The sequence below is a fragment of the Aythya marila genome (genome assembly GCF_965140915.1).
Source record: "Aythya marila genome assembly, chromosome: 6".
In the NCBI taxonomy this organism is placed as follows: Eukaryota; Metazoa; Chordata; class Aves; order Anseriformes; family Anatidae; genus Aythya; species Aythya marila.
In genome coordinates, this window is record NC_139047.1 from 3,881,845 (window position 1) to 3,906,429 (window position 24,585).

The 24,585-nt window shown below is 42.8% G+C and overlaps 1 protein-coding gene across 4 annotated transcripts; it reads right to left on the reverse strand.

The window, feature by feature from the left end:
- Nucleotides 1–1,119: 1,119 nt before the first annotated feature.
- NAB1 (NGFI-A binding protein 1) lies at nt 1,120–24,585 on the reverse strand. Of its 4 annotated transcripts, none has more exons than XM_082763978.1 (8): nt 24,454–24,585; nt 20,575–21,408; nt 14,908–15,041; nt 13,849–13,900; nt 8,504–8,614; nt 5,927–6,068; nt 4,678–4,803; nt 1,120–3,835 (listed from the first exon to the last, which is right to left on the reverse strand). In XM_082763978.1, exons 2-8 carry the CDS (start codon nt 21,391–21,393, stop codon nt 3,744–3,746), a joined length of 1,476 nt encoding a protein of 491 aa, XP_082620104.1. In that variant the 5' UTR covers nt 21,394–21,408; nt 24,454–24,585; the 3' UTR covers nt 1,120–3,743. The 4 variants fall into 4 exon arrangements, with proteins under 4 accessions (XP_082620104.1, XP_082620102.1, XP_082620103.1 ...); XM_082763976.1 differs by having other exon boundaries at nt 4,654–4,803; XM_082763977.1 differs by lacking the exon at nt 24,454–24,585 and adding an exon at nt 21,659–21,796 and having other exon boundaries at nt 4,654–4,803.

Consider the following 24,585-nt stretch of genomic DNA (forward strand, 5'->3'; position numbering starts at 1 on the left):
AGGAGAAAATGAATTCTGTGGTCGTTGCCATGGGCAAAGCCACAAGTGGCTGCTTTCCCTCCAGACCCTCCTATAAATTGCTTATTTAGGAAAAGACGAGACCTTCAGCAATTAAACAACGAGCTTTTTGGTTGGATGAGAAACAGAAACATCCCAAATTTTGTTATCCCTCCTGTAAGAGCTGTTCAACAGTTTCCAACCAAAGACGTTGGCGTTTTAATCTTTGTAGCTCCTCCATGGGACGCTGAATCCAGCAGGGCTGCCCCAAGCCTGTAGGGCTGCAACAGACCTATTTTTTCTTGAACTTTGGTCATTGATCTGCCCAGAACCAATGGAAAAAAAAATTAAAATTCACATTTTCTGATTTTGTGTGCAGTCCAGAAGATCACCAATAGCTCACGGCTTACTGTGACCCACCCTAGCACATTTAAGACAATTGTGCCCAGCTCCTTCCTTCTCCTACTTCCTTTTCCAGCACAGGGCAAGATCACACTGCAAGTGCAGACAAAAAAAAACAAAACAGCAACATTAAACTATTTGTTTTGATTTCCCACATTTATTTCCCTCCTGGTTGGGCTGGGAGAAGGCACGAAGGATCGTGCCCTACCCTGAACCCAGCAGGCTGAGCGGATTTGCCTTCCTGCTTTGAACCACACCTGACTTCTTCCGTGCCACCCCAGCAACTCGGATTCCCCCCCCTCCACCACCACCCTTCTCTTTGATATTTTTCATCTCACCTCTGGTCTGTTTCTCTTCTCTTTTTGTACCCCATCTCCCATACAATCACTGTTCTCCAACAAACACGCTGCCATACACCAGCTACAGCGCAGGAGGTGGCATCAAGCGAGTCTGCCATCGCTGCAGATCCTTTCTGGATTTCATTTCCTCCCTATTTGCCTTGGCCCTCTGAAGCCCTGCAGGCTCTGCACATAATAAGGCCACCCATAATCAAGGATTCAACCACAAGAGCAGGAAAAGCCTCCTGCCAGCGAGAGCTGCGCTTCAAGATGCTCCCTCCTCCCCTGTCCCAAGAAAATTACCTCCCTTTAGAAAACACAATGAAAAAAAAAAATAAAAGGAAGAAGAAAAAACCCCGGGGAAACTACAGAGTTCTCACGGTGACTTTTATTTGGTAAGCAACAATATAAACATGTGAATAAGAACAGGCATCGTTTGCAGGGCTGGCCTTTGATCCAGAGCACCCTGAATCTAGCAACCCTTCCATGAGCAGGTGATGAAGGTGAACCTTCACCAGAGACTAGCCGAAGTTGCAGTCCACCAAGACCTTTGTCGTGGAAAGACCAACGCTTGAATATTTGCTATGACCAAACTTATGTGCAATCTTGGAATGTATTAACCCTCCTCCCCCCCTCCTCTCTCTGGGTGAAAAAAAAATCATTGAGCTGCAAACCAGTAAAAAAAAAAAAAAAAAATTGCTTCCAGCTAACCGAGACTGAAATGGTCTGTTGGACTATAAACTGAAATATCATTCTGGAGATAACCAGCTGGTTGTGACACAAAGTACTGTATTTACAACTCGGAAGTATAACCGTTATATACTTTAATTTATAGCAAATTTAATACATTAGTGTTTACAAAATAAATTCTGGACTCGACTGAAACAGCGTGCTGCTTAGCAAGTTTTTTCCTTCCTCTCACTTCAACTGAAAAGACCAGCAAGCTTAAGAGCTTCTTCTGTGATCCATGCACAACTGCTGAGATGTTGAAAAAGGAGCACGTTTCCTGCATCTCTCTAGTCTCGTTGCTCGATCCGTTCTATTACTCAAGCTGTACAGTTCCAACCTTCAGCTGTCCTTTAGCAATTCCAGACACATCTCATGAAAACTACTCAGATACTAACCAGTGCACCAGCTAACATTACAAACTGAAGAAATATCTTATCCATATTAACTAGCTCACACAACAGGAAAGAGGAAATATAACTACACATTCAATCTCTTATTTCTAACAGCAAAGCTGCAAACTCCATCACTTGAAGTAAGATACTTCGGTGAGTGAAACAGTACCATACAGTTCAAGAAACATTTTTTTAAAAAAAACAAACATTTTAATAGTATAAAAAGTTGTTTACTGGTGTTTCTACTATAAAGCTTTGTTCCACAAATCAGAAGTGATAAAATAATTAGATATGTTTACAGTGATAAGAGACTGCAGTGAAGACATTTCAGCTCACATTTTGCTGATCACTTCAGTACAACATAGACCGTGACTGAATTATTAACACATACCTATGACACAGAGCGAACTGCAGACATGAAGTGCACACCTGAACATGGAATTTTACCCACTGCATGGTAACTTACTTTCTTCAGCCCTCCCTTGCCCCTCCAGAAAGCACTGTAGGCAAAAACTGTATTCAGAAACTAAGGCATATAACTACTCGACTGCAGGAAAGCAACCCTTGTTGTGGGAGGTGCACGGAGGAAAAATGGATGCACACGAACACAGCATGGTAAATCCCAAAGTTACAAGCCAACTGTTTTTCTGTAGATAAAATGACATCTGAAAAAGTGAAAATGTACAAAAAATAAAAACTGTCAAATAAATAAAGAATACAGATGTTAATTAAACACATATATAAAGAAACGTATTGGCATACTGTATGCAGTATACGGTATATTCATAGAATCATGTGGGCTGGACAGCACTTAATAAGGAGTCACATATAAAGACGTAACCCCTTGTCTCTCTCCTCCAAAAGATCTTATGGTTTCTGGTATCAGGTGCAACCTTTTACACTGATGCATAAATCCTGCATCATATTTCAGTTTTGCCACACCTAGGATGCATTTTAGTATTATTATTATTATTTTTTAAGATCCACAGAGAAGTCCAAAAAGTTACAATGGTCTGAATCACAATTTTTGCAACCCTGTCCATGCTACGTTGTCTCTTGGGTTTCCTACCAGCCGAGACTTCAGTAATTGTACAGTACAGCAAACCGCAGTTGTTCACAACCAACTGGGAGCCAATCATACGGACTCTTCCATACTCTAATTGGCATTTTCTACATTCCTGAACTGTAGATAGGTATTGTACTATAAGTGTGTTACACGAAGGCTGCTGAAACCATTAAAAGTGATGTAACGATAGTTAAGTGTCAAGTAAGTCCGCTATAATACAGAATCCGGGTCTAGGTCTATTAAATGCTATATCCACATAACATTTTAAACCATGAAATATTTTATGCATTTTCCTTTTTTTTTTTCTACAAATATTGTTGCAAACTTGCTGTTAATTGCGTCACGAGGTTCGCATTCCTACTTCTCCAAGGATTTTTAATTCAAATGTTTAACAACCATATCTACGCTAGGTACACTTAAAGTAGACATTGAAATTTCAAGTAAAATGAACTGTAGCCACATCTACTGGACTCTATACACGTCCCGACATCTAGATTTACTTTGATAAGTTATACAAATACATAATACATTCTTAAATAATGTAGACCCACAATATTAATTTGTGAATCTTTCCACGTTATAAAACCATTTTAACAGGAATGTTTATCCACCTGTATTACTGTTTTAGTTTGCAGTGTCTCTTGCTTTTCTGTTTCCACAGATTACTGTACCAGTTCTTAGGCTTTGGCTATTGAAATCTCTTATTTGAATGAGGCAACACTGGTTATTAAGGCTGTTTTTTGTTTGTTTTTTTTTTGTTTTTTTTTCTCTTCTGAAGTTTCATTCCTTATTATGACTCTGGTTTCCAGAGCAGGATGACTATCTTGTGTCTTCAGGTTCTGTTTTTATGACCTTCCTTTCTATGTTGTTAAAAGCCGAGTGAGGAAAATCCTTTAGAATACCAAGGCCTTCTGCGAGAGTAAGAGAAAGAGAGAGTTAAAAGTACTGCTTGAAAACACATATATCATATTCTTACTTCAAAAAAAAAAAAATCCATGAATTTTACAGATACTGAAAGTCGAAGCAACAAATAAATCCTGCCTCCTCCTTGTGGGCTTTAACCCAGTTGGGCTATAACCTTGGTTACATTACAGTGATGACAGAGTAATCACCACAGATTTACTTAAATTCTCCCCAGGAGCAGGGCTTAGTGCAGATGCACTCTTCACTGAAGAGTTTGAAAGGGAAATTCTGCCTGGTGAATGATTCCTGGGACTGCCGAACTGCACAAAAACTGACCTCAGATTTCAATACTCCAGAAGGGAAGATGCGAGACTCTTCTCATCTTTCAATAACCCCTTTCCTATTGCACCTTCCAAGCTCAGACGGAATTTTGTTATTTTTCCCACAGTTGTGAGAGGGAAATATATATGCTTTTTTATAAAAGCATGCTTATAATGCGATTCCTTTATACAGGCTGAAGCAATAGCAGCAATGTAATAACAGCTGGAGTTTGGGTCAATACCTCTCTGAGGACAGACACATGCCAGAACTTGCTTATCTTAATCCAGTTAACTGTATCCTCCGAGTTTATCCCAAATAATATTCAATCTGTTTTTAGATTAACAAGTAACACCACTCTTGAGGGTTTTTTTGTCCAAAGCCTTAGTTAAAACGTTACACACAACACATGTCAGACTGAGCTACCTTCCTCACTCAGAGACAGCCCGTATTAAGTACTTCAAAGCTTTTCTACAAAGCTGATTCATTTACAGGGGACGGCACTAACCCGAGGACTGGGACTTTGCCTCACCACCGGGGTAGAGCCGGATCAATTCGCTGCACAGAGGTTTTCCAACATGCTGCTCTCCATCAAGTGAAATGTGCTGCAACTGTCTACTGGGAAGATTTGACATTCGGAGATTCAGCGGTCTTTCACCTGTAAGTGGTTCACAGTGAAACATGGATGGAATAAAAAAAAGTGATATTAAAAATCAAGTAGAATTGGTATTCACTTAAGTCTCTATCACCAAAAGTTCATCTTAAATATCAGCTGCCTAGAACATTTCTAGCAAAACAATGGCTGTATAAACATGGTGCTGTACAGACTATTCTGCAGGCATTGCTAGAAAGGGGCACCAATCCATACAAAACTCTCTCATTCTGCCCCAAAAGCCCATTGAGATGCCCAAAAATCCCTCTCCCACTGCGTAACACAAAGAAATTTGCACCATCTGAGGAGCTGGATCCACACACCCATTTCTTTCTGGGTATTTCAGTGCTGTTTTGCTTGACCGATACACACAGATGGAAACCTATGTTCTAATGCTTATTTGTATTGGCTCCCTTAGTTTTTCCTTGTACTGCTTCTTTTCCATCCTTAAAAAAAACAAGCTCTTAAAAAAAAAGTCTTCTGCAATATTTCTTGTCCACGTTTAACATTTTCTCTCATTTCACAACATCCAAACAGAAAGCAATCAAACTGAACATTCCTAAAATTAATGCAAGCTAGGGAACAGGCAGTTGGTAAATCAAACAGATAACCACAAAACCGAGCTTTCTGAAGAACAGCAAGCTCCTAAGAACATTATTAGAATCTGCTTGCTTCTGAGTAATTTACATAGCCAACTCCTCAAGCGTTGTTCCTAGACTGCACGCACAGGTAAACAAAAAGCAGCACCAGCTACATTATCAGCCTTACCTTCAATCTCCACAAAGCCAGAACACAAGTGACATGCAACGTTCTGCTCTGTTTCCAAAACTTAGGAGAGACCTAGAGCCAAGTTCTGCCCTCACTAACAGCAGTGCACCCTGCGCTTTCTTCCCTCCCTGTGTTATCTGTAGGGAAAGCAGTCTGCCCAGGAACACAGCAGAATACGACTGCACATCTGATTGTGTTATTTAGACTGTAAGCACTTGAGGGCAGAGATCTTGTCTTGTCCATTCAGTGCTCGGTGTTCTGTTTTTGCTATACTCTACTAGATAAAGAGCACCGCTGACAAAGGTTGCGTAATATCAAATACATCTGCTGGCAGCAAGACCATGCCTGGAAGCTACTATACCTTGTCCATCAAGGTTATCTAATGACATGCCATTGGGGCTGTGCTCTTCTGAGTTTTGTCTGTAACATCCTGCGGAAAGACGTCTCTCTAATCCAGCCTGGCTGCAAAGAAGCTCCATCTGTTTTGCCATTACCTTTTCAGACTGCAAATAAAGCACAACAATAAAATAAAATAAAAAACACACACAAAAACACCTCTTTAAATACATATATATAGTGAGTCAAAACACAGGGAAAAAAGCAGTATCAGATGATAAGACTAACAGCCTAGATATAGATTTTTTGTTGACTCATATGTACAGATGTGTGCTTTACAGTTTCTTCAAAAACTATCAAGCAAACAAAATATTTCTGCACCCATAAAGATTTTCATACTGTACATCTGAGTCACTCAAGAATACTTGAAATGCAAGTTGCTGTAGTTCATCCACACACAAAAAAACATAATGCTAAATTCTGTTCTTAGAAAACACATCAAAAAAACACTTTCTGCACTTTAGGACTGCGGGTTACGTGAAGAGAATCTCAAGAAAAGCAAAAAATAATGTCTTAATTATCCAGCTTCGCTCTGCTCAAATGCACGTCTTCACAAAGTATTCCAAGAGTGATGGCAACATCTGCTAAAAACTTATGCCAAGATTTCACTAGACATCTTGGAATCTTTATTTTAAGAAACAGCACTACACAAGCTTAAAAATCTGCCATTCTGAAAGTGTAGGATGACAGTATGTTTGTGGGGGATAAAGGTGTGAAATGTCTGTCTAGAAGAAGAACAAGACCTATACACCTCTCGAGAGTGAAATTAAACAATGCAGTGCAACGTGGGAGGAAATGGCGTCTGAATGTTTGTCATTGAATTTAATGCCAGGAGAATTCTAACTTTCAATATAATCTTGTGCTTGAGAATGTAAATAAGCATCTTGCAAAAAAAAAATAAATAAAAAGAAAATTACAAGCCAAAAAAAAAGTTGATTTAGAAGAGCCCCAATGAACCTAAGAACAGAAAGAGTACAAAATTAACACCTAGGATCAATAGGAGGGATTTCATTTCTCTTCTAGGTAATGCCGTAATTGTTTCAACAAGTACAGATGCCTATTAAAAAGAAGTAAGGGCATTTTGAAGGGCACTTAACTTTTCCTGGTAGATGACGAAAGCCTGACTTCCCATGAAAGTCTGCTTCCTCTGCAGAGTTCAACGCTTAAATACAGTGACAGCGTAACAGAGCAGAAGCCGGGTGCCTGCAGCACGGTGGTGACCCCGACAGCAGGGTAACGACACGACCGATATTTACTTACTCTGACTTAGAGGTCGTCAGGTTCTGCAGAAGAACACTGAGAGCTCAAGCTTGGTCTTGGGAGGTAGGATAAAAAAAACTATTTTCAAATAGTTTCCACTCAATTGTGCTATAGTTTTACTATTCTGTCAGTGCTGTTGCTACTTTTGAAGGTTAAGCCATTTTTAAAGGAATGAAACATTAAAGTTCTCGCTCTTGTAAGCTTCGTTGCTTAATTCGAATAAAAAGAACAGGAAGTATTTTAAATTGCAACAGTGGGGAAAACCCAGAGAGCTGCAGATACATTTGAGCTTAAAACAAATTCCACTTACCAGTGGAAAAGAGGTTTGTTTTAAACTCAAATGCACCTGCAGTAGTTATGCAGCGCCAACCAATGAAAACACGAAAGCATATAAAAGATGAAAATAGACTTTTAAAAACCAAGTTTGTTTACCAATAACGTGACATCAGAACATGTAGCATAGCTGATTTTTGATGCAGCACAAGGAACAGAATTTGCATGCCCGTACGCTGCGTTGCAACAGAAGAACGTGGAAGCCAGGGCAACATACTTGGCCTCAGAAAACAGGAGCCTAGCTCCCAAATGTAATCTTATGTGAAAGTTTGGTGATTACATTTGCCCAGATCAGTTATACCAAATAAATTTGTTGCAATTTAACATGAAACGCCTCCTTAGAAACAATAAGCAGTAGGAGATGTGTATTATACCTCAAGGCCAGGATATGCTACAGAAAAGACAAAGAAAGAATCGGAAACCTGCCTCTGTTTATTGAATGCCTTCCAGATACTCAAAAACATTGTTCTTCTATCAGGCTGAATGTTATTTTACAAAGGCAATTTATCCTCTCTGATCCAGGGGTTCACTATTTCCTAAATATAGTGCCGTTGCCTCTTAAAAAGAAATGGCAGAACTGAGGACTCCGAGTTCCCCTACTCTATTTATTCCTCTAGGCTCAACAACTCGAACTTTCCATTTATAGCTAATAACCCAAGTAAAACAGCACAAGCTGTACCAATAGTACTCCACTTGCTCCAACAGGAATCGTGTATTTTCAAGCCTTCTGTGCTAGATCTCACCTCCTTGGAGCGAACAAGGTTAAAGCTGCAGCACCGTGTCAGAACAGTTTCAGAAGGTAAACCCAAATTAAAAGTGATGCAATCACAGCTAAGCTAGGTAGCCTTTGAAAATTGAAGGTAATTGCTTTAGTCATCAAAGCAATGCATCAAAATCAATGTACAAAGACATGGCCCGTATTATTCACGGTGTTGTGTAGTTGGTTTACCTGGGAGTTAAGAGCTGCTGAGTCTTCACTCTTTCCTTTAGCCAAAGCAAGTGGCATTTTGTCTGGCTGATAGAGTGTTTGGACTGAGTCCTGGAAGTCAGGATAACCATCCTATTGAGCATAAGAAACCAAACACCAAGAAGAATAATATATTATTGTGTTTTTTTCTGCACCCTGTCTCTCTCTATACCCCAGAAGAAAACAAAACAAGCAACATTCCTGAACATCTGTGAGAATTCTGGACTGGAGTTTACATATTTGTACTGTCCGTTTCATTTTTATATATAGCTGCTTTCAAGATTAAGAAATCAAATTTGTATGTAGTCAAGACTAAGGCATACCAGCTGCATATACTAACCTCAAAAAAATGAGCGAAGCCTCCCCAAATTCAACATACTTCACGCAAAAACTATCCTCATCTTACAAAACGAAATACTGTTTTAGAAGCAGAGTAGCAAGGATCTCATATACTATGGGAAATAACGATTCAAGAGTTCTTTCAAACAGTTATAACATGCAAATCCCTTCTGCAGCTTGCATATGTACAAATAAAGCAAATAAAGTTCTTGTGAAAGCCTGCCAGACTCCATTACAATAAATTAATCATCGGAGAGATGGTTCAGGATGAGAAATTTATCTTGCTTGGCATTATAAGGAAAGCTCATGTAAAACAGAGGAACATCCATAAACATTTACAGAAGCAGAATATAGGTGACTGCGTTAAAACGGGAGAGGATGCTAGAGATCTTAAAATAGACCCAAACCTGAAAGACGTGGCATTTGTAACTGAGGATCTGTAGACCCAAGTATCAAAAGCATGCCAAATGATGTTGATTTTCCTTTTGGATTCTGGAGGCACATGCATGCAAGCGAAAGCACTTTTGACAATAGCCAACCAAATAGGTTACCATCCAAGAACAAGAAATCTGATCTTTCAGAAAAAATCACAGGGGAAAGACTGCAAGGTCTGTGCAGCTGGCAGGCTGCACAGTGGTGGTGAGACCCTCAGCATGCCTATAAAGTTATTTCTTCCTGCTTCAGGAAAAAAAAAATTAAATCTGTCTGAATCACTGCGTATGGCTTTTATCCACCCAATGTATTCCCCGGGGAAAAACAAACATGATAAGTATGTAAAATTTCATAACCAGGTAAATTGCCACAAAACCTCATCCTCTACAAACAAAGACTTGGCAGCGCATTTCCATGAGCGCTGACCATTTTCATAGTTAGGCCTGGAATTGTTGGGGAGAGGAAAAACGACTGCGTGTAGGCAGATGAAAAAGCGAACACACAAAAACGTTATCGCTCGGGATCCTATTTTTGCAGGAGATCGGAACACGGCTCTTTAGAAGGCATCTGTGATCACACGCCAGTCCAAAACCAAAAGGCTGCTTCCTAAAAGGAGGCCGCGGAGCCTGCTGCCACGGCTGTCCCCCGTCACTCCTCCGCCTCCTCCTTTGATGAGGACGCAGCTCTGGCTCCCCGCCTTGGCCACCTTCCCTCCCTATCGCTGGCTGATCTCGTTCCCAGCGCCTCGATGACGAGCAGCAGGTCGTGCCAGGCGATGACCTGCTCTGCACCGACCCGGCCTCGCCGCTCCTCGTCCCTCTCCGCCTGGCACGTGGCGCTTGCTGCTTTCCTCGGCGGCTGCTGCTCAGTTGTTTTTCAAGCCGCTTCGTACAGCAGATGTTCTCAGTCCCACATGTGCTTTTTTGCTCCCTCTAATGACATTTTTCCTATGCAAACAGTAGACTCGACTGCTTTTGCTGTTTTGGTGAAAAAGACACAGAAATCCCACACTCGTGCTGATTTTCTTCTCTGCTGCCTCAGCAGCGGCGGGGGTGGGCCTCTCCTCTCTCCCCCGCCACCCGTGCCTGCCACCAAGGGAAGATGTTTCCTCACAGCCTCCGCTCCTGGCTTCCAGCCCGTGCCCCCAGCCCCCGCCGAGCACTGTACTGTGTATCTATATTGTATTTCCAATCACCTCACTGCTCCGAGCGCTGCTGCTGAGCCACGCAAGGTGAGCAAACAAGGGGTGTCCCTGCCCCACAACACCCATGCAGAGAGAGAGATCCTTGCTTCGGAAGGGGAAACGCTGTTTCCATCCCTATTTCCCTATTCATCTATTCTGCTCTTTGTCCAGGACACACTTAGGAAGTGCACCCCTCCCAACCTTTTTTTTTTTTTTTTTTTTTTTTTTTTTGTTATTTTAAACAATCCGGTTCCAAATCCCAATTTATTCCATTCCTTGTTTCACTCCCTCAGCACCTTTAGTCTCTCATTTGCCTGGATTTTTTTTTTTTCCCCTTCTCCTCTGTACACTTCACTCCCACAGCTTGCCCACCCACTCTACGAATAAGAGGGGGAGAGAGCACACAGGGGAAGAGAAAGGCTTTTACAGGTAATTTGATGTAATTCACGGCATATTGTTTCTTTGTAATGCTTGTGTGAGTTTCATATTCGTGAAGAGGATAAATTTACAGTGGTGGCTGTAACCCAGCAATGTTTAAGCTTGCACACACAGCCCTGCCAGCTCTGCCCGAGTATATGACCTTCAGAGTCTCTCCAGAGATTTTTTGTGTGTGTTTGTGAAGTGTTATTACATTTTAGGAAATTAACTAATCTTTTCTGCACAACTTTTTACAGTGTTCAAGCAGCGTATGAAATCTTTCCAAATCCAAGCTAGTATTTTAGACCACAGAGACGTTAATGTCCCTGTAAAGAGACATTAATGACTAATGGGCAAAGAAATGGCACATCAAAATACCGAGTTTGGCCTTAGAACAGAAATGCAAAACAACCTTCACAAAAAAAAAAAAAAAAAAGGAAAAGAAAAGGAAAATGAAAAACAAAAAGCCAGAGCTAGTTAGAAGTCACCTGCGTTCTGATCTGCATAAAGGTATCAGCATGCCAGCAAGCTAATCCAGCCACAGAGAAGCATTACAACTTTAAAAACAGGATAAGGAGTACTTAGAACAGGAAAAATCTGCAGCACTTACTATTTTCATTTTACCTCCACCTTCCTAAAAAAAATTAAAAAATCCCCAGGCATGCTACTACCAAAAAAAAATACTTTTTTTTTTTTTCCAGAATGCAACCCTTAAAAACAGAAACCATCAGATATAAGAGTCATCTACTGAGTAATACTGCCTCACTTTTCTTTTCTCTCTTTGAAGAAAACTGATTTGCAGTGTACCTCAGAATTGTTATGCAGCAAAGTAACAATTTACTTTTGGGAGTTCAGAAGAAAGAGGAAAGAGGCATTTATGTTGATGAGAGCAGTCATTTCATAGTTAATAATACTATGCTATCATATGAGAGATAATTTCATTTACAATTCCTTATTTTGGAGACAGTCTTATTCCTGAAATAGTCATTCGTACAATTAAATTTTCATATGCTTTTTAAAATATGACTGGCAATTTTAGATAGAATTAAACATCCATTCTCAAAATTACTCAACTAAAACAGCGTCTAGAGAAAGCAGGCCTTTCAGACTGCTAAGATTTCACCATTCAGAAAATAAGAGAACGCATGTCCCCTAAGGTTGTCCTAATCTTTCTGCCTGCCCCCTCTCCTTCCCCCAAAAAAATAAGTTACAGACCATATTTTCAATGCTTTCAATTCCTTCTTTCAATGAAGATCCCGTGGAAAAAAGCCCCTCCCTTACAGTGTGTCATTTTAGATACTTGCTCATCATCAATTACCAGTGAATGAAGACAGGCTTTCTGCTGCTGAAAGCTAATTGTCTGTGAAGCACTGTGTGAAGCAGCTCCCCACCAGCTCTTCCCAATTAAGACTAGACTGGACAAAAGAAGGGAGAATCAAGGAACCAACTTGTCATGTATTGGGCAAGGCTGATAATGGTGTGAAGGCGGAAAAAATCATCGAACAAAGCTTTTACCTGATCTTTCCTAAGCACTGAAGAACGAGCATAGGTCAAAGCACAACCCAACACGGCTAAAAATGGCCTTACAGAATTATTTTCAAAGCTGTGAGTAAACCCTCAACGCACACACATATTTAGTATTGTATAAACTCAAACTACAACTGTACGCAGACTGGTGGAACTTAAAAAAAAAAAAAAAAAAAAAAAATATGAACATGCCTATACAGCTATTCATAACTGCCTTTTCAAAACCAACTGCTCTCACTGGGGTTTGCCACACAGGAAAAGCCCCTGTACAGGTAACAAAGCACTGCACTGCTGAAGAAATGAAAGGCTTGCATTTGGTGCATCATTTACCAGAGATCAAGTTCCGTGTGAGAAACACATCCACACTGCAGAATATGATCAAGCTCCCCTCTACAGCTAAAGAATATCACGTAGTTGTGTGACACCAATTCCAGCTCAGGCCCATCTCACATCCTAACGTACATTTAATCTGCACCTTTTGGAGCAGGCAGCACAGTAAAATCCCCACAAGGCTATAAATGAATTAGACATCCACCTGAAAGTGAAACAGTAATTAAAAGCGAAACAGTAATTTGTTTAAAAAAATAAATAAAAGGGTCTGCTACTTTCATGAGTTACATAGGTATGTATATTTATAACGTTTTGTTTGTTTAAATAAGTGACTTTTTAAAAAGCCCTCCTATTTACTTTTCAGAAGCAGCAACTCAACCAAAAGGTAGACTGCATATATGCTGACCCTGCACTCTCAACACAAAGCTCCCAGCAGAACACCCATTTCCATAAGCAAAATCTTGTGCAGGTGTATATATTAGCCACATATACAAGCTTGTTGTGCTTTTGGCACAAAAATAATTACAAAAAACAGTAAATTAATAACTCCTGGCATAACCATGTGTGTTGATGTATACAGCTTTTTGTTAGCTTTTGACTCTTTAATATTGTCAGTTCTAGAACTCATAGCATAGTCAGAGCTAGCTAATATTCCCCAACAATCCTTAACCAGAGCTTTGGATTCTAAACAAGATAAAAAGCTGACCCAAGAAACTTTAAAAACAACCAAAAAAAAAAAAAAAACCCAACACCCCACCTCACACCGAGGCCTTATGGGAAGACATTTCCTATAGCGCTCGCGTTTTTTCCACCACAGGAAATCACTCGGTCCCATTCCTTCCCCTCCTACATGCACAGCGCACAACACTGAGAGCAACTTCACCATACAGCAGATCCTACTCTTTACCCCTGCTCCTACAGGTTCCTCCAACGAGCATTTACATTTTCAGAGACTCCGACGATGGATCTCGCCCTCTCTCTCACACCCATCAACTGTCTGTCAAATGTTTTTCTGACAAACTTCCTTTGACAGATCCCTTCAAAACACAAGTCAGTTTTAGCACAGATAGGTTAAAATAAAGGAGTCTCAATACTGTACCTCTATCTTGATTCTCTTTGGTGACAGTTCGTCCCGTTCTCCGCATTTAGATCTAGAAGATAAGACGCACACGCTATCAGTAAACAGCAAATTAACCCTGATCACCAGAAATACTCATGAGAAATGGTCAAGAAAAAAAAAAAAAAAAAAAAGAGCAAGAACAAACGAGATGCTCAGAAAAAGCCTCCAATTCACTTGGACTTGGCAGTAAAAGTCACTCAAGTATACAGGAGAAGAATACAAGTGCCTTGTGTTGTTTTCAGAAGTGTCAAAAGACTCAGGCACTCTTCTTCCGAACAGAAAGGAAATCTGCTGGAGCACACAGAAATATAGAAGCGCCTTTGACTACCCAGAATGGATGTGTATTTACATAGAATCAGTATGGAAGAACTGAGAGCAAAAGAAAACCACAAAAAGCCCCCAGAAGTGTTATGAACACGCATTTTGAAAGGCCACTGCAAGAAACATCAGTTAAAGTTTGAAATCAATATACAGAAAGTATCTAAAAATAATAAATATGACAAAAAGTTCAGTTTTAATTGTACTTAAATGCTATGAAGCCGTTGTTACTCTTTCGTAACAGCAGTTCATTTAACAGAACAGTAACAACTGAAATTAAGACTCAGCTCCGGTTCTTTGAAGCAGGTTTGTAAGCTGCCCCCCATGACCTTATCCATTCTCTGGAAACTAGCAAACCCCATCAGTATATATTAAAAAATAAAAATAATTAAAAAACGATACATTAGAAGCTTTGACTATTCTGCCAATTTACATTAAGCCTGCAATTGCCTCAAATACTCGAAATACTAGCCTCTCAGATGCCTCTCCACCTGTACTATCGTTGCAAAAGCCTGGAAAACTGGAGAACAACTAAAAAGGTAATTCAAGACAGCTAAATCTTAGCAGTTTGAAAGCTTCATGACTTAAATAGCATTTTCCTAACCTCCTCAGAAGAGCACTTTGCTAGCTAGAGAGCAAGAAGAAAGCGTCTCTTGTGCTTCAAAAGAAATGCTGTGAAATTCATTAAGTAAAGGTTCTTCGAGTTAATTAAAACCTTACTTGGTGGTCCTGTAAGTATACTTGTATGTAACTTCTCGAGAGATTTGCCGAGCTAGTGCGAAGAGTTCATCTCTCCTGGTCAACAAGGCATTATCTTTCACACACAGCTGAGCGGCTGCTTCATTAACTGTCAGCTGGAAATTAAACACAGAGATGCATGAGTTTGAATACTTTCACCCATTACATTTGGAGAAGTACCCTTCTTCTGAAATAATCAAAGACTTCAATGCCAAGTAAAATTACTTGTCACTGTATAATACACCCCGACGGGTTTCTTTGACTTTTTTTTTTACATCCTTAATGACACAGGTAAGCCCCTGAGAAAAGACATAAATGTAGCTGGTGCATTTGAAGTCCTTTCAAGTCAAACATCATTGTAAGACACTCTCAACGTGCCCTGCTTGCGCCTCAACCCAGCATTAATTAAATCTCGGTATAAAACAGTAGCTCTGAGCATTCACAGTGTTTGGCTCCCAAAGCCTGGTTTACAGGGAATACTATTTTTATAACTGCAATATGCCCAGGACTTGAAAAAAAAAAAAAAAAATCTGACAGTGTGGGTACAGATGGCTTTCCCTGGTGAATACAGCATAAATTCTGTAGAAGGTGATGGTTTAAGAAACGATTAAACTTTTTTTAGCTGTGTTTCTCACCCTCATGTTTGTGAAGACTATCTTCAGACATGAATCAAATGTAACTTGTTTCAAGGATGTTTTCCCGAGCCTGCTGGGACACATTTCTAGTGTCTCTGCTGCTGGCAATAGTTTCAAAAAGAGGGAAAAAAAAAAAAAAAAAAAAGCCTGAAGTTAAGGCTCAAAATGGTTTCACAATGCTCTTCAGAAGCCTATAGGAAGTGGTGATATCATCCTGAATTATACCAGCTTTATAATACTGCTGTCTGAACAGCAAATGATCAATGCTAAGGACAAACAACAGAATGAACGTAACGAGAGAAAGCAAAACCGAGATGCTGGAGAAGAGATTCCCTCCTCCTCCCACAGTAAACAGGAGCTAAAGAGACATTTTCACTCCTTCCTCGGCTGAAGAGCAGCAAGAGGTCAGCATCAGGCTGCAGGTAGTTGCTCCAAAGCGCGCTCAAACCTTCCTCCTTTTTGGGAACAGGGCTGCTTCGCACGGCCTTGGCTTCTCACAAGCGAGCTCAGCCTGAGCTTTGCTGCTACAACAAAACGCTCTGTATCGGTCTCAGGCTAGCGAATATTAAAAAGCAGCGAGGTTTTCCCCAGCACAGTCAGCATATTCATGCCGACTAAGCCGTGCCACCGCCAGCCCTCGATGTGGCAGAGCCGGCAGCACGAAGCAGCGGCAGGTCAGCACGCAGCTGCCCGTGGCTGAAGACGGGCAGCCCCCAACGCCACGACCACCAAGAGCACCCTCCTGACCGCCTCCTCACACGGGCAGGAGGAGCTGAAGCTGAGGACAGGACAGCAGGGCTGCAGATAAACACTGCCTCCTGGCAAGGAGGCTGGGGAGCTCCCTCCTGCTAACACGCAGCGGGGCATTGCTCGTGAAGCAGATCTGAGGCCTGCAGCTCACCTGAGCTACTGCTCGCTCCATCCCCTAAAGGCCGAAGCTGTCCCATGAGGTGGACAGCCCTCAAACTGCCCTTGGGCAGAGCTCTCGACGTCACCCAACTGAGAAATTTTGGGTAACGCAACACTTGTTCTCCGAGGAGGTTGAAAAGCAAGAATATGTTTCAGGAGAGCTGCGGTTCCCTCAGCAGCCTGCGCCCAGTAGCACCTCACGAGAAACTGCTGTTCTTAATATTTCGTAAGCATTTTTTTTCACCACCTTTAGCGGAAAAGCATCTGATCTGATTAGGACATTTCCTGCAATACCTGAACGCTAAGCAGGCTGCATACGTGTCCTTAACAGGCAAGCTAGGTATGCTGCCTGATCCTTTAGTCTCTGGACAGACAAAAAAAATCTCACGGAAATCAGATGTACGGGGTGGGAAGTTAAGGTTTAACTTGTCAAACATCTCTAGGTCGCTACGTTCCTACCATACAAAATGCTAAAATAAACTACTGCCCATTTGAGAGGAACAGTTGTTCTATAATGGCTGTCTTCTCAGAAAGATGGAGAAAAAAATACAGAAATAAAAGATGAATACAACACCTACGGAAAGGATTATCAATCAAAGCCGGCAATAATTTCGGTCAGTGATAGGTATTACTTTGCCCAGGATGAATAACATTGCTAATGTTTACAAAATAATTCAAAGTATTTTTTAATCCCTCAATAAAGCATTAAAGTGTTGCAAAGAGCTGAAGGGGCTGAAATGCTCTGGGTACTCGTAGACAAATGCTGTTTATCCTAAACACGGGAGAAAAGCCAAATGTTTGTTTGTTTTTCCTGCTTTCTTCTTTCAGGTCACATCCAGACTTACTGAACTGAAGTGCATCATGGCTTCCTGCCTTTTCAGGAGGCATAATGCTGCAGTGAGAAAGTGCTGTATGCCTAAAAATAATGATTCTGTATGCTGGAAGCCTTGATGGCAGAGCAGTACGTAACCGTACAGGCTCTACAGAGAGGGATGGGTATATTCTCGTCTGACGGGGTTCATAAATTTCCCCCCCTAACTAGAAACACATAATTAAATATCAAGTCCTGCTGTTTTGGTGAGTCAACAAGGGAAAAGGGAAGACAACAAGTTAGACAAAATTTATCATTTGAATTTCTGACTCCTGTTTCTCAAACTATTAAACAGGATTTTTTCAGTTTTATAGGTACCTAGACCAGCACTGAAATATTAATACGCAAATTACAAATCTGACTCAAACACGCAAGAGTCACTGAGTTCAAGGGCACATCTCATGCTCATCCCTCCTCCAGTCCGACTTTAAACATGAATTGCTCTCCCTGATTCAAAATGTGTAATACCGAGACAATGGGATGGATTAAGGACTGCACATTTATTAGTTTTGGAACCTCCTTGTTTCAAATATATATATTTTTTTAAATCAGATTTAGTCTGGGTAAGTGCCTCACACAGATACTACTACCAATAGCACGCACTTTCAAAACAGCTCAGTACCTCCAGTTCTCACTGGCCTGTAATGGCTGCTCAAGCCCTTTGAGACACTACAGTGTTCACACTTAACAGAGAATATTCTCAATAATTCACCACTGATTTTGCATGAAGTTTGAGGCAAGTTTGCACACAACTCCACCCTGCCTGAGGAGTCAGAGGTGCCCTGATCTTTACCTTAAGAAGCCATCTACTACTTATGTTTTTTAAACCCACAGAGAAGTTTATTCAGCTGCTCACTCCCAGCTGCAGAGAGACCTTGAACCGTGAGGCAGAGCGACAGCCTTGGAACGTATTGAATGTATTAACATGTGCAGAAGCAGTATCTGGACGAGCAGAAACTTACCTCCCTGGTCCTTCAAGGTCCTTCCTTCTGAGCAGCAAATTGTTTAAGCCATTGAAAACAAAAATCCATCGAAACTGATTTCACAAAAGATAAACTCTAGTTAACCAAATTTTAAACGAACAAAAAAAAAAGTCTCGGTGATCGTGTAGTATTTCTGTATTTTCTGCTTTAAAGTGGAAATCGAGAGAAAACCGTTCAAGACAAAACTTTGTGAAATCCAGCCTCTTTAAGCCAACAGCAAACCAATTGTGAGCAAATTCCTCTTGTTTGCATGTGTGCAGTTCCCATCAAGTTCAGCGAGGCCCCACATGCGTAAGTGAGGCATAAGTCAACCACATACTCCTTTGATCCTGTGCCCTTAGTCATAATAGCGATAGAAATATTTCCCAAAGCCAAACCATGCTCTCATTCCATTTTTAAACACAATTTTACAGTGATGTAGTAACGATCTGCAGAGCAGCACTACAGCAGAGTCACAGAGCAGAGCTGTCCTCCTTCCTCCCAGCATTTTGCTCCCCCAAGCCTCACTGTGCTCACCCCTCCGGCTTCACAGAGCCACCCCAGGGCCCGGCTCGTCTTGTGCTGCTGCACGGCAGCAAACCGCCTGCCCAGGCTGCAGGGTATTTCTGCAGCCACCATCCCCAAGGGAGATGGAAACAGCACAGGGCCACACACACCGCGCTGTAGGCCTCGCCTGCCGCCATGCCCACCTGAGGAGAATCCCGCTCTCCCGCCCCGGCTGCGGCACCGTAGGCAGGGCACCCACACAATCGAGCCTTTCAAACCCTGCCTCCACCTCGGCAGCCACACGTCCTCGTGCAGGAGAGGCTCACTGCTGCACGGGCAGGGGAGAAAGGCTACGTTTGTTCCTGCACACTGGGTGGATTCATCGGCTATGCACGTCGCCGCGCAGAGCCACAAAGCACACAAATGAAAGCTGCACGACTAAAAGTGTGTGGCAAACCGAGCTCACCGCTGACAACTTCCCTTGGAAGTGTCTCCCCAGCTTGTTCAAGTCCTTGTGAAGTCCCTACTGGTGACACGCAGTTGCCTTGTGAGTGTAAATACATAAGCAAAAATGTAAAAAAAAAAAAAAAAACAACATTGTTTCCTCCTACCCTTCTACTCAGAAGCATGAAGAGAACTTAGTTTTACACTACCGTTAACACACCTAAAAAACTTCTTTTTGAAGTGAAAAAAGGCTAAAGCCAGTACAGCTTTTTTGGCACTCCTGTAACATAAACACTGCCTTCCCTTTTGGGAGCTCGGTTTTACATGCCAAATTTTGAATCCAACTGAAATTTTGCAATCACTGTTAACCGTGAAAATGCTGATGCAGCACTCGTATCAACAGTGTTTTGGCACTGCCTTGACTTCGTGTTTGTTCTCTTGCACTGTACTTTGGCACTAGGGAACAATTCCCAACACAGACACACCTATGGCATTACAACACACGCAGCGTGAGCCTCGAGAAAGCCAGGCCAGAAGCAAAGGAGGCCTGCACAGACTTTTAAGGACAGGAAGGAGCAGATGGTATGCAGGTATTGAAGGGCAAACCTGCACATTAGTCACCCTTCAATACCGGTGACAGTCCTTCCCCTTCCTCCTCACAACTCTTACTGCCTGAACTTCACTTGGCTGGCCTAAATCCACTGTGTCCCCCCAAAAGTGCCACAGGTTGTATAATGAAGCTGCACACCAATTCACACACAAAAACCCTACGCCACCAGGGTTAGGGACCTCATCAGCAGACCCTTTTCTACCTCACCCAAGGTAGAGAGAAGGGTCTCGAGGTCAGGGAGGACAGCAGTGCAGTAGCCAAGCCAGGCAACCCTGTTACCAGACACAACCTATTTTAGCTATTAAACTTCTGAACAACCTCCAAGGCGCAAGGGAATGTAACAACAGGACTGGTTTCAAAAGGTGCCGTACGCTTGGAAACCCAAGGAACATGCTCAGTGCTATGCTGGTTTGCTATTTCAGTGCCAAAGCGTTCAGACCCTGTCTGAGGGACCGTACAAAGACCGAGCAGTGTGATGACGCCAAGCTGAAGTCATCAGTGCAGACACGCACACACGCGCCCCCAGGAAAGGAGGCTTCTACTTCACCCAGGATTTCCACTCCTGGGCAGGGCTGACTACAGCTCTTGTAAGACACGCAGCTCTTGTCACCCAGGGAAAAGTGCCTGTACAAAAAGCGTACCCTCTAAGCAGCATCTCAAAAAAGGCATAGGAACAGGAGAGGGAGCCCTCTGTCGCTCAAAGGACTTTACCTCGTGGAGGGTAAGATGCTTGCCATCCTTTCTTTTCGAGTCAAATCTGCCATATATTGCACTGTACTTCCTGATCTCCTCCTCTTTGTGAGGGTCCTCGTCACTCATCTCAAAGATGTGGCCAATCATCTTTGCCAGTTTCTTATTTGTTTTCAGTAACTCCTTGACTTCACTCAAGTCACTTTTGGGCAGGGAGGGAACCATGCGTTCTACGCATTCAGCAACTGAGAGAGCAGCAGCGGCATCCAAGGTCTCACTGTTTTCCTTTGGTGAAGCCGGAGAGCCAAGGTCAGCCGGGGAAAGACTATGTTCGCTCTCTGTAGTGTGGTGTCCTTGCCAGAGTCTGGGCTCGCTGCCGCTCTGTAGCGATAAGCTCCCCACCACATCGGATTTGCTTGCCCCCACGCTCTGCACGCAAGTTGTGGCAGCACATTTGGGGATCTTCAGGTGAGGCTCTCGGGTACTGCTGTTCCTCTCGTAACTACTGCAGGAAATCCCCAGCCACGCAGGAGACCCTTCTGGCAGTTTATATATTGGAATGCTGCTGACCGGTAAGGAAGTGAGAGGCTGGTTAAAAAGACCAGGGTTTGTGACCCAGTCCCTCAAAGCCTTCTGCAGCCTTCGAACGTGAAGCGGCTTGCTAGCCATGCCTACGAGAGCCATTATCTCCAAAAACTCCTCTTCACCTGCTTCACAGAGCTGCTGGACATCATCGCCACCCTGCTGAATGAAGGCATCGAAGTAGAATAAGAGATTTGCTTTTTGTAGTATTCGATACAGCTGCAATTCCCCAAGGGTTCTGGGTAGAGCTGACGCCATCACGGATGACAGAACCTGCAAACAGTAAAAACAGAGAGAGGGTGAACACCAGGATGCTGGCATTCCGACAAACTGCCCCCCACCCCTCATCCTTCCTTGAGACCGTCAACTCAAGGGATGAGATTTTCTTCTCTCGTTACAAAAACACACGTGGAAGTGGTAAAACGGGTGATAGTTCTCTTTTTTGATAATGTATTATCAAACAAGAGACTTTGCTGAAACATTTGTGAAAAAACAAATCAGCAGATAGCTGCGATGCACCTACAAAGAAGATGATTCAAACACGAAGCCAGCTTGTTTTCAGCATTCCCACTTCATGTTTGTTCCCGAGAATGTCATTCAATATTGCTCACTGCTTCTACTACTCTCTTTTTTATGTCTTCAGATCAAAACGATCACAAAACAATCTGAAGAATTACTGAATGTTTGATCGCCTAAAGGAAAAGGAAAAAAAAAAAAAACAACAAAAAACAACAACTCATCAGCTGTGATTCTCCTTAATTCTCAAATCATTTTCCCCCATAGCAATTTGGAGGACTGCAAGACCTGTGTGGTGCCAGGAGCTGGACTCGATGATCCTTCTGGGTCCCTTCCAGCTCAGGGTATGATTCTAAGAGGAGAGCAAAGAAGAAAGAGGTGCTTCACAGAAGCCCGGAGAATTAATGAAGCCAGCTCAGTAAAAGGTTACTTCAGTAAATTTCTAGCTTTCACCATTTGATATTAAAAAAATAAAGGATCTAATGCCTCTGCTGATTTTAATTCCAGCGTCAACATCCACAGAGGAAGCAAAAATTCGGATGGATTCCAACACACACGGTTTGAAAGCATGACTTTGAATTCACCTGCCTGTTCCATTTGCTAAGAGCCCAGTGTGTCACTGATCCCTAGGAGACGAAACAGCAGCAGGCAACACAGCAATTGCGCTCCAAAGGCTCCCAAGAGACAAACTGCACAGTCCTACCCCCCTCATGGCTGCAGAAAAAAAAACATTTCCACAAGTTTCGACGTCAGAAAACACAGTTTCCATAAAACTCATGCTACCCAGAGAGAGCCCACAAGTAAGAAACTCTTCAGAGTCCCCAGGTCTCTCAGACACGGGGTGGCTTTCACAACGACAAGCGGTTAATTTCCCGTATTATAGCATTAAGCTACACCAGCCAACCAATGAGACCTCAAGCGTGCAGTTTATATTGGTTGGGAAAGTCACAGAACTGAAACATGGAGCTGGGCTGCTAGCATTCCCCTGGCTCCGCTATCACGTTGCTCCCCAAAAAGCAACAACACAGTAGTAACCTAAAAATCAGCACTTATGGCATGATTTGCACACACTGGAGCGGAATTGTTTTAATAACAAGCATAAAAAGAAACAAAAAACAAAACAAAGCAAAAAACCAACAAGCACACCACAAAACTGATGCAAGAATAAATGTATTTTTATGGTCACTGGGAGACTGCTAATCAGAAGGAGAACTATGGGAAAAATAATTTTTACAATAGGCTTTTTCTTTTTTTTTTTTTTTCAGTTAACAACTCAAAATAAATGTACAAATGTAACAAGCAGAACTTAAATTCCCTTCAGGGGGCATCTGAGAGATCAGACTCCTGTTCAAAATCAAATCTTTGATCCCATTCTACGAGCAAAAATTAAAATTAGGAGGCCAATGGAAACTTTACAAAGATCCATGTGGTAGCAACAGGATGCATGCAAACAGCCTCTCCAGGGGAAGAAAAAAAAAAAAAAAAAAAGAAAAAGAAAAGGAAAAAAGCCTTGAAAAATAAAACAGCTGCACTTATCATGCTTTGTACATTGGGATCTGTACAACAGAACTGACAGCGCTGGCTGTTGGGATCTGGGCAGCCACCTCAAGGAGCTGCTGGTGTGACCAAGACCTAAACAACTGCATGCTTGGGAACTCGGGGTGAAACTGGAAACGCTGAAGAGATGCTTATTTTAGAAATACAGCCGAACTGTAGGAAATAATAGTTAATTGCAGAAAAACAGCTAAGTACTGCACTCAAAGATGTGAGCTGCAAGAAGGAAAATGAAGCAAACCACTTAAAGGTAATCCTTTAACTCGGTATTTTAAAAATTGTCATTACTTCTCAGGAAGTTCCTTGAAAAACCCTCCCCTTCCATGCAAACTTTGACAAGACAAACAAAACCAGCAGCTTACAGATGAGTGGTATTTCAGTAAGCTGTCCCCAGCCTCCCATTTCAGGCGGTGTTGACTCTCTTCCATCAGTGCCACAAATCAACTTATTTATTACAACTGCTGCGAGAATCAGCATTTTCCCGGAGAGCCATCCATCTCGGCACCAAATCTCCATAAATCTACAGAAACAGACCTTGTGCAGAGCACCAAATTGAATTTGGAGACGAAGGTGTTGGGGAAATTACACGCAGCCCGAGCGCCCCGGGCAAGGCGCGGAGCTAATTTTTGCAGCCCACGGGCTGGAAGCAGCAGCAATAGCCCAGGAGTAGTCTTTACCTCGAGGCTCCTAATCAACAAATCTCCTCCTGACAGATAAAACTGGATTAATATGTACTACGGAGGCGGCGGTAGCGGGTCCATGGCTCAGGCTGTGTTGGGGTTTGCATTAAGAGCCAGCGCAACACCGAGGGATTTCGCTCTTGGAAGCCCAACTCCGCTTTCCAAATTTAGTACAGCAACTCCTCGGAGGGCCGTGCGGTTTCTCCAGCTAAGACCGCTCCTAATTTCCGCGGAGAAGACATTTTTGGACACTTTTCCCCCTCTTGACCTGCCTTCTCCTCTGGCGGAGCTGCAGGGGAAGCTCACCGGGCTGCTGGGCGACCCTGCAGGAGCAGGCAGGGAGCAGGCAGGGAGCAGGCAGGGAGCAGGCAGGGAGCAGGCAGGGCAGGGCTCTCTCTGCCGTGCATTTTCCCTGCCCAGCCCCAGCGAAGCAGCCGGGAAATTCCCCGGCTGGCTGCAGGCTGCGGGCAGCACATCCCAGCCGTGCAAAGTTCAACAAAACACCCCAATCGCCATCAAATCGCCCTTACCACCCCCCCGCCCCTCCATCCCCAGCCCCGCCGCCTACCGGGGGCCGCCCGCCGCCAGCACCGCCGCCGCCGTCCCGGCGCCGCAGCCTCAGCCCCGCCGAAGTTGCTGCCGGGCCCCCCCCCGCGCAGGCTCCTCCTCGCCCATCGGGTGGGCGAGCCGGGACACGGCC